The sequence below is a fragment of the Seriola dumerili genome, unplaced genomic scaffold, assembly GCF_002260705.1.
Source record: "Seriola dumerili isolate Sdu_G_001 unplaced genomic scaffold, Sdu_1.0 BDQW01001821.1, whole genome shotgun sequence".
Lineage (NCBI taxonomy): Eukaryota > Metazoa > Chordata > Actinopteri > Carangiformes > Carangidae > Seriola > Seriola dumerili.
In genome coordinates, this window is record NW_019176076.1 from 1,023,056 (window position 1) to 1,037,050 (window position 13,995).

At 39.6% G+C, this 13,995-nt stretch overlaps 1 protein-coding gene across 2 annotated transcripts in view; it reads left to right on the forward strand.

Annotated features, from left to right (window-relative positions):
• The window catches only part of tnr (tenascin R), an 89,146-nt gene that overhangs the window by 26,256 nt on the left and 48,895 nt on the right, over positions 1-13,995 (forward strand). For both annotated transcript variants that reach the window (XM_022768757.1, XM_022768756.1), the window contains exons 7-13: positions 2,904-3,023; positions 3,162-3,305; positions 4,764-4,879; positions 8,292-8,442; positions 11,584-11,762; positions 12,324-12,414; positions 12,983-13,083. In XM_022768757.1, coding sequence (XP_022624478.1) covers positions 2,904-3,023; positions 3,162-3,305; positions 4,764-4,879; positions 8,292-8,442; positions 11,584-11,762; positions 12,324-12,414; positions 12,983-13,083 — 902 coding nt within the window. The remainder of the gene's footprint in view (positions 1-2,903; positions 3,024-3,161; positions 3,306-4,763; positions 4,880-8,291; positions 8,443-11,583; positions 11,763-12,323; positions 12,415-12,982; positions 13,084-13,995) is intronic.

Genomic DNA, 13,995 nt, shown 5'->3' on the forward strand with positions numbered 1-13,995 from the left:
AGCCTACTGTATAGAGTAGCTTTGCCCCTTCACATGTGACAGTCCAGCACATCACACAATCAAGCAGCTGTTTTAAACACAAAGCAAACACCTAAGCGTAAAATGACAGCCACAGGAAGAGGACACAACATTTCTCTGTCAGTCATGGTCTGTCTCAGAATCGTGAGGACACGTCCTGTTTCCGTGGTTTCGGCTGTAATTGTGTTGTAGCTTGTGACAAAACTCCTTTAATATCCGCAAGCAATCCTCCTGCTCTGAATAGAAATTGTATGAAAATACATCTTTAACAGTATGTGTTTTGGAGCTGGCTTTTTTGCCAGCCAAAAGAAACAGGAGTGTGGGTCTGATCTTTCAACAAACATGTAGTGTGCTTCTTCTATTTTGGACACAGCAGAGTGTAGGGTAAGACACCAAATTTGCATTTCAGCATAACTTAACAGTTAGTTTACTTTTTACTCATAATAAAACATACAACAGGTGGTGTTTATGGACTGGACTTTTTTTTTTTTAGGTAATTACAGGCAACAAACAAGCGAAGATATTTGCAAAGAGGAAGGAGCACCAAAGAGTAAAGTCTCCCCTCACCCTGTATCATTCAGATGTTTTCTATTATATACAAACTCAAAAATACTGTACTTGACATTGAAACTTTAAATTTAATCAGAAAATTAACAAGAGAAATGTCATTACACAAAATAGCCTTAAGGTAAGTTAGTCCTCTGATGATGCACTGACGTCTGTTGTCAGCTGGAGGTTTATCATCAAGGTTTTAGATCAGTAGATTTTGCTGTATCTGCCTATGATGGCGTGCCGATTAGACCTAATGAGACTTAAAGACTTCAGGCGAGATTCTTGAATAACCCTCAGCAAGTCTCCTGTTTGAAGCAAACCGTAGGAAGGATTCATGCATGAGAAATGGTTTCACAAACCTTGAGAATGAGTTTGCAAGTTATATGTCCACTGTGTAGTAATGAGACATCTTATTTATGCAGATAAGTAGCACAGGTAATAAGTTGTGGTATATTGTTTCTAATGCTGGGCAGCATGCATTCAGGCTAAAGGTCCTGTGAAGATGTCCCTTAACGATTCTGTTGAATTTTCTGTTCTCCACCTGGGTAGAGATGTTGGTAGAGAAGTCCTTTAAACTCATCCTTAGACATTTCAGGCAGAAGAACAAAATGTGCTTGATCTGTAATTAGATTAAAAAAGAACAAGGAGATCATATGAGGGACTAAGAAGTGCTGTTGAAGTTGGAAACTGGCCTAGTCGCAAAGGTTGCACTTGTCCTGACCTTTCATATAACAAGTCTTTGCTGTATCTTCAGCGTAAAGTCACAGCTTCAACATAGTTGACTAACTTTTCAGAGCAACCTTTTCCAAAGTACTCACTGTAGAGCCTGCCCTTCACTTTCTATTGGAGTTAATGTTTTTACTTTCAAGCAGCTCATCTGTTCAGCCTCCTGCCTGACCTCATTCAATCACTCCACCTATTCCACGGATTATTGCTCCTTCTTTTGATTTGTTATTTCCTTCATGCACTTGACGAAGCTGAATCCAATTGATGAAATAAATCAAGCTAAGTGAATGCTGCAGGAGTTTTCTCCAGTGCAGGTTCACTTTTTTGAAATGAGCAAACCACTGTGAAGCATGCAGCCATCTGCCGAGTGTGTGAGGAAATAGCTGAAACGGCTACTTGAGTGTCCAAAGGTTCCCCGAGGAGTCCTCAGAGCTGTGCTGTAGACTTCTGTATCGCAGGATGTAGAGATGATGATTGTGTGAGAGGGTGTTTATCACAACATCACACTCACTGCTTCTCTCTATCTCTCTCTCTCTCTTTTTCTATCTTTTCATTCTTCTTTTTTCCTCATTCTCTCTCTTTAAACCATCTTTCCATCTTTCTATTTTAGTCATTTGTTTTCCTCTAGCACATCTCGTCGTTTCTTCAACTCAAACTGTTTGTACCTTCTGTCTTGTCTTCTCATCCTTTATGTCCTTCACCCCCCCACCCCCCGCTGCTCATTGTTTTTTGCAGAGGGAGCTGTAAACACTTTTTATGCTTCCACATTTACATTCAACACCATCTCTCAGGTTTATGGCCTTGACGATCTCCACTTCAACCAAGAATGAGTGACAGTGCTTCTCCCTCTCATGTTAACACTTAGCCCTTTGTTGCCACAAGCACTGGCTTCTTGTACTGGCTGGAATGCACATTCACAGTGCATCAGTCTGCTCGAGTCTGAGCAGAGACGTACTCAGTAAGCTGTCTGAATATTGTTTTCTTTTAAAATATGGACATAACTGAAAATGCAGGAGGCAACTTGACATTATCTAAAAGTGAACAGGCAAAGGATTTACTACTATATGTTTAAACCTTTACACTGCTGCCAGTCATTTCCTAAAGCGCGCAACTATGTTTTAGCTTTTGTAGTATTTTTGGCAGAATTTCCAATTTGTCAGAATGAAATGTTGAGTTGATACACCTAACTTAAAATACAGCCCTTTGCTGGCTAAAACACACATCCACATTCATGGGTCATATGAGTTGTCATTTCTTTTTTGTTTCTTATGTTTTTATCTTGGGACTATTTCCTGGCAAAAAATATACATTCCTTCCTGTGTAGCTCCGTGTTGGACCGGTTGGCAGGAAAGGTGTCCTCGTGCCTCATGTAGCACACCAAAACACAGCGGTTACGAGGGAAAAAACTTTGTCAACTGTACTCTGTAAGAGCCACTGAAATGATGAATTATGGGTGTGTAAAACTTTCACAGTTCAGGCTATGGCTAACTGCAGTCTTTATAGTGTTAAAGGCACTTAAAGGTGACACAGGTGTTTAATCTGAAGCTGAGACAAAAACACACAAAATATTAATAATGACATTGTTTTTCTTTTTTCTGTGTCAAAAGTGGCACCTGTCATGAACTTGATGGTCCGAGGGGTGACTGATCGCACTGTTGACCTGGAGTGGGAGGGCTCAGTTGTGCTGACAGATTTCTTGGTAACCTACACACCCAGCAGCCCCGGAGGTAAGCACAGAGCTATGCTGGCCTTTCAAAGCCAGGAAGGTTGTAATTTAGCTTTCAGTTGATTGACAGTTGTTCTTTCTTTTTTTTTTTTAAGTGTATCCATGTATCTGTGTATCTTTGTATCTATCTCTCTGTCAGGTGTGCAACTAGAGATAAGGATTCCAGGCAATACCACCACCTGCACTATCTCAGGCCTGGAAGCCGGCATGGAGTACAACATCAATGTGTTCGCTGTCATTAACAACAGTATCAGCGTCCCTGACAGCATTACTGTTTGGACCTGTAAGTGCAGTCCAGTCCTGTGTGATGTTTTGACAAAATGTTTCCATAGAGGGCTAAAATATATTCCACTGCACCCATGTTGGGTCCATGACCAAAAAAATTTAAGTTAAATACCTCCGTTTATTTTCTCACACAGAATCACTCATGCATTCACACACGCACACAGTCACATTCAAGAGGATGCACACAAACCCTGTCTCTCACTGCCTTTCTTTCTTTCTTTCTTTCTTTCTTTTTTTATTTATTGTTAAATTCTCCCAAAGATGTTTCTCACTGTCAATAGAGTGAGAATACCACCTGCTCCTCTGTGACAACTGGTTATGATTCCTACCTGTAACACCTGCTGTGTGTCACTCACACTCTTGTACACACTCACACACACAAATACGAGCTCCTTTTGAACATGTACCTCCTAGCTGGTGTTCATGCCAGGTTCACGCCATCGGACCTGACAGAGAAACATACCAGTCGCTTCCATAACTCATTACAAGTATTCAAACTCACCCAGTCTCTGACTAAGTAATGAGCTTTCTTCAGTGGCAACAGAAAGTTGTGTCAGCTCATATAGAGCTGGCAGATATACAGCTTGATACACTTTGATGGTGCATAGTCTTTGCTGGCAAAATGATCCTCCATTTCACAGATAAGTGAATTTAATTTCTGTGATAGCAGAAATTGGAGTAATAAAGCCAATTTAGGGCATTTAAGTTTTATGCAACCATTTGTCAGTGAGGATATGATTTGTTGGCTTGTCTTTGCTAAACTTAATTATAAAATGTAGTATTTGATTATCTGGAAAGATTTGTGGGGACCCAGCTGCCTGTGAAAAAAAAAGTCATTTTAGCATTTTGTTAGATCAAAGTATGAGCTATGGCTATTAACCAAGGAATCAATATTGCAGGTTTTATACACAGGACCTTTAGAAAGTATCCAGAGCCCTTCACTTTGTGCGGACGTTATTGTGTTGTAGATGTAAAAGTTAATTATTAAATGAATAAAATTGCCTTTTGTGAATGAGAGATTTTAGTTTTTGATTTTAAATGGAATTTCTAAAAACATGATGTCACTTTTTTCATTATTGATGGGCAGTTTTATCAATTTAAATCTAAATCTTCAACATAATAAAGTATGATAAAAGTGAAGAGGTGAATACTTTCTGAAGTGATTATAAGTATCATCAGTGCTGTCTAAATCATGGCATGTATGAGCTGAAAAAAAGTCTTTGGTGTGTGTGTTATCAGGCAGGTGTTCAAATGCAAAAAATCATGTACAAACAGTAAGCATAGTGCAGCATCAGTCAAAGAAAGAAAATTAATAAAGACAGAGGCAGCAGAACAGTAACAGAAATTCAAAAGAGAAAGGTTCGGCATCGGACACCCTCAGCATTAGATGGAGTTATGATTTATAGGCTGTGTGGGTCACTGAAGAACAATAATACGTCTCTGGCTACCTCTCCAGATCTCTCCAATCCGGATGGTTTAGTTTTCAAATCCATCACAGAGACGTCAGTGGAGGTCCAGTGGCAACCTTTCTACTATTCCTTCGATGGATGGGAGATCAGCTTCATCCCTAAGGTAGAGTAAAGCTGTGTGAACGCTGAGTGTATGTGTTCTCTGTCAGTCTCAATGTAAGACTGCAGAGTGTACTGTGTGTGCGTGTGTTGCAAGAGGTGGGGGTGGGGGAGCAAACCAAACAGAAGGGACTGAGTTTTTTTTTAATGCTTTTAATGAATCATCAGCAAATGACAGATTTGCCTGCTGTCCCACACACACAACTGCAGAGATTTTCCATTTTGCTTATTAAGCAAACCAAATATTCTTGATTGAAAAGAATTATTTTAAAATCTCACTAATGCTAATCTCTAAATGACTTTCTGAATTTCTGTGCAGAAACAGGAAGAAAAATAACTGGATGGATTTAGGTCTTCTTGGGGGCCCATACCAAATTAGACAAGCGGATTGTCTTAAGCTTATTGGCTATTAGATGGATGAGCCATTAAACCCTTTTCCAGAATAACCCTTGGAAAAGCCATAGCAGGGCCAGGTTGAAAGCCAGAAAGCAAAAAAGCTTTCTCTTTCTAATTCCTGCTGTAAACTCAGGTACTCTGTGCACTCTAATCTCGCGCCCTCTCACAGTAATTGGTTTTCTCCTTTAAGGTGTTCTCAGGGGGAGATATCCTTTGCTCCGGCCAGACTCAAAGCATTAAATCTGATGTTAAGATGCTTTTTTGTGTTTATTTCATGCCCTTGTAAGGATGGAGTTTCTGAATGAAAAAGCAGCTTTTAGCCCTCCTTTCTTCTCTCTTTCTACCCAATTGTCCATGTTGCACGGCTGTCCCTCTTCTCCTAGCATCATTCACCCCACCCCCCCAAACCCCCCAATTCTCCCTTCATCCCTTCATAATCTCTTGTTTTTACTTTACATCCACCATGGATGTAAAGATCTTGGTGGAGATCTCCAACCCTTTCCTCTCTACCCCCAAAGGTACCCTCCGCTCCGTTCTTTCTCCTTCACCCTTCTCTATTCCTTTCTGTATACGTTCCTCCCTCTATCGCCCCGCGCTTTCCCTCTCTCGCTATAGCCACAGGGGAAATCATATTATGAGTTGGCAGCCCTGCCCCCTGTGGATCTAATCCAGCAATGGGGATTGTGAATTTTGACAATCTCGTAATGGAAGCAGGCATGAAAGCTTGGGCCTGTGCGAACAAACACAGACCTCACTACTCTGTAAAAAGGAAACAGAGAGAGTGAGAGAGAGAGGGAGGGTGAGCGTCAAGACCCACCGTTAACACTGTTAGAAACAGCTACAGTAAATATCTGACATTCCAATAAAATCCATGCTGCCAGTGTTTTTGGAGCACTGACCGACCAGACCATCTAGTATGCCATATTTTGGGCTTTTTGTAATAAATAATTTATAAGTAATACATTTTGATAAATCTATAAAACAATCAAAGTCATTCAATACTAGAACAGTATTATTATTTTACTAGTCATATTCTATTAGTTGTATATATTGGTGTTGTTACAGTCATATATATAGTCATAAGAATAATCATTTATATGACTTTTTCAAGATGGACACCTTTTCAGTTTTACTCTAGAGGCTCCCTCCAGAGTAAACCATCCGTTGATTTTCAAAAAAGCTACTCTACTCTTGAAATTAAATCCACACACTCAGAAACACACATGTGACGAGAGTTTCCCTGAAGAATCTCAGCATTGTGATTCATGTTAATAGTCAAGCAAAATGGTCAAAGCTCAAAGTCCAGGACACACAATGAAGCTTTGCAAATATGCAGTATTATCTTTGCAGAAAGTATTTTGTTCATAAATGATGTCTACATGAATGATGTAAATTCATGCCTGTGGCTATAAAACTGCTCAAATTGCACTTTGTGGCTCAGTCCTTCACTCCTGGGAAGAAAAGGCAGTACCTGGAAGCGTGCATGAACAACTAAAAATGATTTTCTTTACTCATTTGAGAATCTGAAGCTGCATCGTGTTGAAGAAATTATGTGATTAAGCCACATGGGCTCCCCTTGCATACATGATACATATGCATTACTGTATATACAGGTTTATATGTAATTTTATTATATAAACATATTATTTCACTTACCCCTAACAGTATCTATCTATATTTTATTTGACTAGGTTTTGTGATAATATGTCTCTAAGAGACCTGGTACTGGCACAATTTCCATTATGGTTCTCACAGCAATGAAAAATTGCATTTTTAAAGAATCAGCAGCCATGTATTTTTCCAGAATCAATTTTTTCTAATCAGAAATACTTTCTACCTTATGGAAACTGCTTTCAAGACCTGTGGCACAGAAAACACATTGCATTTTAAAGAATGACAAAGGAAATAGTAGCCCTAATTAGCATTTAACTGGTATTATTATGATGATGATGATGATTATTATTTTTAGCTATTATTATCAAGACAAAGAAACTGCATTTCCCTATTGCAGTTATTAAGATATTAATCACTGTGACAACACATTTCAAATCTAATATTATTATATTTTTATCTATGAAAAGTTAAAGGATCATTAGAATCACTCTTTTTATAGACATGGAAGTTATGTCTGAAATACTAAATGACCCTAATAAGTAACCTAAAAGTATGAATGAGCACTCAGTTCTACAGTCTTGACACCCTAGGGCACAATAAAATCTCTCTTGTCATTCCTCACCTAAGCGAGCTTGTCAGCACAGAGAATGATGACTAATTGCGAGCTAACTGACACAGGGGATGGGAGTGGGATATACTGTTAAGGTGATTCATTTTGTACAATTTGCATTTAACTGTATTATTATTGAGATTGAACACAACTTGTTATTGCAACACTACCGTGGTGTGTTACTGCCCACCCTGGTAATTTAGTTGAGGTGATTAAATGGATTACATCTCTAATTACAGTTTTGATTCAGGAAAGTAGCAAGCTGTTATATATTCTGCTCTAATACGAGCCTTCATAGCACGGGCTTTTGGGGATCTTGGAGCAGCAGTAGGTGAAACATCTGTCTGTCGGCAGGAAGTGCATGTGCAACACTGGCTCTCTGAGAACAGCTGGGAATAGCAGGAGCTCCATATGGATGAGTGACAGGCCATTGCAAATGTACAGAGTGCTGCCTTTGCAGAACAGGGTCTGAGAAATATCACTGTGGCACACATATTCGTTTTTGCCAAGTAACACGCTTTGGGAATCTAATATGTTAAACCATCCAGAAGTTTACATAAAAGTCAAAAGAAAAGATCTCAGTGCACAGAAAATTTACCGCATAGAAACCAGCTGCATGAGTCATTGTTTATGTCTTACTGGTGATGATAGTCTTTTATCTGCCAGATTCTTTATCTCCACTGAGAAAAGAGGTTTGTGCTACACTGACATTTACTCAAAATATGAATAATAACAATGAGCAACAGAGTTCCAGTCTCTTTTCATCGCATCACTTCTGTTTGTGTTTTTTTCCCAGGACAATGATGGAGGGATGACTGCACAGCTACCCAGCACCATCACTTCCTTTGTGCAGACTGGTCTGAGACCAGGGGAAGAGTATACTGTCAACTTGGTGGCGCTCCGAGACCAGGGTCGAAGTCAGCCAGTCACCGCTACTGTCACAACATGTATGTATGAATGAAAATGAAAAGCTGCTTCTGATTCTGAAAGGGAACAGATGAATCCTTACATACTGTAGGGATATGATGTAAAACCCCTGGGTGGCACGTGAATAGGTACAATTCATGCTTGTAGGCACAGACAGAGCTAAAATGTCTTACATGTTAATGTTACGGCATCTCCAAAATATAACATTAAAGGAGCTATTTGAAGTTTTGCTTTTGCCACATAGCCATCATTAGCATTACCGGGGAAACCTATTTTTTCAGTCAGCTTTTTACTGTGAGTGATGGGGTCCCAATCAAACACAATTTTCTGTCAAATTTAGAACAGTTTTTCACATGAGTGAATTTTGTATCTGTGTTTTTGTCTGTTTGCGTCTCACTGCTTTGAAGAGGGCGGGGTTCACTTGAAGAAAGGGGATGTCACGTATTTTGGTACACCAATCAGGATTCATTGACATTTTAATCAAAATGTAACAGCAGTGTCTGTGATATTTTTAAATGTTTATTCTAATAATAAAGTTTTAATTTTAATTAATTTAATTCAATTTTTATTATTGAAAGTTTTTCAGTTAAGCTCAAGATGACATTTTAAGTTGCTTGTTTTGTCCAAACAACAGTCCCAAACCCAGTTTTGTTCAATTTGCAATGATTATATAACAGAGAAAAACAGTAAGTCCTCATATTTGAAAAACTGGAAACAGCAAATGTTTGGCATTTCGCTTGATAAATTGTTTAAATGATTGATAGATTGCTATAACTGCTGACTAACTTTCTGTCAAGTGAATCGGTTAAACGTAACAAAGTTTTCCCTGCACTCTCATGATGTGACACACACATGGTACACACCTAGATAAATACCCTGGCATAGGCAGGGAGTGCCACCTTGATATACCTGTTGGTCGACCACCATTTATGTCGCAGATGTAAACCTCACTGTGGTATTGCCGCCGCCCCCCGGACCCCCCGGCTGACACGACTTGGACGTCTGTAATAGATCCAATTCAAACCTCGTCCATAACAATTCAAACTCTGATGTCTGCAGTCAAAACACCATCAATTTCCTGTCAAGTCTTTGTTCTTTTCATGGGTTGTAATTAAGTATTGATTAATAATTCATGGCACTCTCTCATTAATTTTTCACGTCGACCCACTGCAGGACAACTTATTGGATAAAGAAAGAGGAAAAGACAAATCTGAAGTTACTCAATTATTTAGAACAAAGATTTATCCTTCCTCTGAGACAGAGCGAGAGCGTGATGAAGGAGTCGGAGGAAAAACCAGAGGGAGAGGACAGCTGATGTGGGAACTGGTTCTCAGCAACTGTCTTCCTCAGGATGTTTTCTAGGACGAGACCCAAGGGGCCAATTTCTAATACATCAAGGATCAGGGTGGACCTGCAATATGTCAAGGCTGAGTCTGGGACTTATATAGATCTCAAAAGCTTAAAGAAAGACTTTAAAGGAGCACAATGGTCTTGTATTGCACAGTGTGAAATATGCCATTCACACAAGTTCCCCCTGGGGCCAACAACAGAATAGTTATGCTATCACAGAGCAACGTGGCGTGCTTTCACTTTAAAACATTCATTTTGAACTAAGCATTGTGTCGTGTGCTATTTCGGTCGTTTCCTCAACATTAAATGATGTTTGTCACCTTTTTCACACTTGTTTTGAGAATTGTTCAAATCGGCTGTCGTAAACTGTGCATAAATGCCATTTAAGTTGTTTCTCTGAACCCCATTTAACTGCGGCGAGATTCGTGGAGGAAAGTGTTGATGTGAAAATCAAAAGCACCTGCCTTTTCTCAGACATCTGCTACGGCAACAGATGTCAAATCATAGCTTTTGTGGAAAGAAGTAATTAACAGGTTAATGAAATAGAGTGCTAATTATCACATTCTTGAACACCCCATTGCTTTGACTGAAATTTCTTCACTTGGCGTTGATGTTCCAACAATGAGAACAATGAGTGTAGAGAAAATGTTTAGTGAATCCTCTTTGTGTCAAACATTGTGAAGTGGGTTTTTCTCATCACGCCCGATGTGTTTTCAGCTCTTCACACCTAATAAGAGTTGTTTTCCAGCAATCGGCTTGGAGAGACTTTAATCGTGGCTTATGGTTTACACCTTGCACAGATAAAGCCCACTGCCTCAGCGTGTGTCAGGTCTGATAGGTTTTACATGCTTGGCTGTCTGAGAACACCTTTTTTCTGATAACAAATCCACATCTACAGCAATGCTGCAACAGCTTGAAGCACCGACATGAACTTTCATCCTTTCATTTAGAGTTGCCCATTTTGGCTTCCCTGTGAATATTGACTGAAATGTGTTCAAACCAAAAGTTGGCATCAAACTTACTCTTTGATTTTGTTTCATTTAATCATAATTTGGCCAAGACTGTGTATTATTAAGGCCAAGCTCTTTTACAGCAGCTTAGAGTTGGACAATATTTAGCATTTGATAAGTTAAGCTTAGTTTTCTTTAGTTGAAAGAAAAATGGGACTTTGTCCACAAGTGTTTCAATTCCTCAAAGTGGAGGTGAAACATTATTTGATTCATCAATTAGTTAACTGATTGAACTGTTTTGATCATTAATCTTTTAAATCATTTTTTAAGCCAAACATTATCTAGATCCAGCTTCGCAAATTGAGTGATTTGCTCCTGCCCTTTTTTTTATCTTATGTCTCTTGTTAATGCATCTGATTTTTTTTTTTTGTAAAAATATCAAATAGTTTCCGATCTTTGGAACTCAAAAATGAATTCAGATGAGACAATTATGAAGTTTAGAGGTCAAAACCTAGTAGGCACTGCTTTATTTTGGGGTCACAAAGCATGAGAAACAAAACACTGACCTATGTGACAGGAAACTGAGTATTTGTGTTTTGGTCAGACAAAACAAACTATTTAATGACATCTCCTTGGGCTTCAGGAAATTGGCATTAGCATTTTTCTTTATTTTTGTATGTTCTGGTATCTAACAAAACTTCAAGAGTTTTGCTATAAGATATCAAATAATACACAGCCCTAGTCAAAAAAAATGGCAGCAATAGATGGCAAGGTTTACGAAGTGATTACTCCCCAGTGACCCAGCTTTGTTCATAACAATAGCAACAGGACACTCAATAATCATATGCCTGTCTTTCACAGTGATTGATGGCCCCACTCAGCTGATCGTGCGCGATGTGTCAGACACTGTGGCGTTCGTGGAGTGGACGCCACCGAAAGCAAAGATCGATCAGATCGTGTTGCGTTACGGCCTCGTGGGAGGTGAGGGGCCGCGGACCACCTTCCGTCTCCAGCCCACACTCAGCCAGTATTCCCTGCAGGTGAGTGTGTGTGTGGGCGTGTGTGTGTGTGTGCGTGCGTGCGTGCGTGCGTGCGTGCGTGCGTGCGTGCGTGCGTGCGTGCGTGCGTGCGTGCGTGCGTGCGTGCGTGCGTGCGTGCGTGCGTGCGTGCGTGCGTGCGTGCGTGCGTGCGTGCGTGCGTGCGTGTGTGTGTGTGTAATTTATCATGTCATGAGGTCACAGATCTGATCTCATACAGACACTTTATGTGGACTCACCTGCCATCAGGGGAAAGCCAATCCTCACAACTTAAACAGTTTATGTTTGAATGGAGTGTTGGCTTTGGGGTTATTACATTGTACTCACAAGTGTAGTATTACTAACATGTGTGTGTGTGTGTGTGTGTGTGTGTGTGTGTGTGTGTGCGTGTGTGCGCGTGCGTGCGCGCGTGTGTGTGTGTGTGACACGTCTCGTGCTCTTGTTAAATCTAATCTGCCTGCCTTCTGTATCTGGAGATAAAACAAAAAAAAAAAAAAACAAACTGAAAAATCCATGCAAAGAGATTAAACAGACCAAACTGTCCCTGTGTTTTCGGTGCCACAGGTTCTGCGTCCTGGCTCGCGTTACGAGGTGTCTGTCAGAGGTGTGAGGAAAGGAAACGAGAGTGGATCCATTTCCACTGAATTTACTACTGGTGAGGTCTGACAGCAAGCAGATGTGGTGATAGTAGTGTGTGTGATCCTGTGCCTGCCTCCAGGAATAGAACAGTTGATGACATATGGCCCAATGCATACCGCACTGTTTATCTATACTGGATATGGTAGTGAGCATCTGTTCAAGGTGTTTTTTGTTTTTTTTTCTCCCATAAAGTTTGTGCAGAAGAAAGCACATTATTTGTGGAAACATCGTCCTGATTTGTTTTGAGTGCAAACTACTTCATCAAAATGACATTACTTCTACTACTAAACCCTAACCCTAACCACATCTAGAGTAAAATCTATATCTATAATATCTACATCAGGATTATTCTAATGAAGTAAAACCAGCAGAAAATTTCTAACAGGATATATTTTATATTCTATGAGGAGATGTGTGGCAACTGATGATGCTCTGCTATGCTTTATATGATATTATGTACAGATTGAGTCTGCACAGTTGAATGACAGTTTGACACTAACCAAATCTGTCTGATGCTTTAAACTGCTGATGTTTGCTTGTTCACAATTCCTTAGAATTGGTCTCAGTGTCCCCAACATTGTCAGCTTTATCGTTCTTCTCAGAGATCGATGCCCCCAAGAACCTGCGGCTCGTTTCCAAGACGTCCACCACCCTGGAACTTGAATGGGATAACAGTGAGGCTGAGGTAATCAGATATGGGCTGAGTAACATTTGCAGGTATTGGACATAAGCGCAGTTTTGAGATGGTTGTACTTTACTTGATTGTTTCAGTTTTATTGGTCTTTGAACTTCTGGTCCACTACATTTATTTAATAACTTTACTTACTTTGCAGATTAAGATTTTAAATGCAAAACAAACGAGGAGCATGCTGCATGAAATATTATGCAATTTAATAGATTAAAACATCCAACAGAATATAGAGTATCTAAAATAAGATCCACATTCACCAGCTACAACATAAAGCTGTTTACTCTACCTGAATGAGTAATAATCCAATAATCTAAAATACACAGAATACATTTGATTTAGTACATTTTTGCTGAATATATCTCTGTACTCCTCAAAAAAAAAAAAAAAAAACTTAATCTTTTATACGTTTGGTTATTTTGTGCTGGACTATCCTGAAGTACCTTAGGTGCCCCTTATACCACTAAGTTTATTTTAATTATGTGTTTTTACTAAAATAACAAGTAGACTATCATTAACCTTATCCACCCCATCTTGACCCTTCCTGCTCACTTGCCCTAAAGCAGGTTTTAACTCCTCCTGTTTTTCTAAACTGTTTCTCGTTTCCTCGAGCGCTTTATCGTCACAAACAGGTGGGTCTGCATCCGTCGGCTTGGTAAATGTCAATAATAGCAATGGAACAACCTCACTGGGTGCAAGTGATAACTGAATGTTTGACTCTGAATTAAATTGTAATAAATCATGTTGTTTCACTCAGAAGTCACGGTGATATTTGGAGGGCTCACTAACTACACACCCCGACTTATGAAGGCAGTCTGTCTTGATGCCTGTTAGCACTGCAAATTTATTCATCCTCATGATTCTGCAGAGTGCTGACAGAGAGGCAAATATCAAACTGGGCGAGGCAAA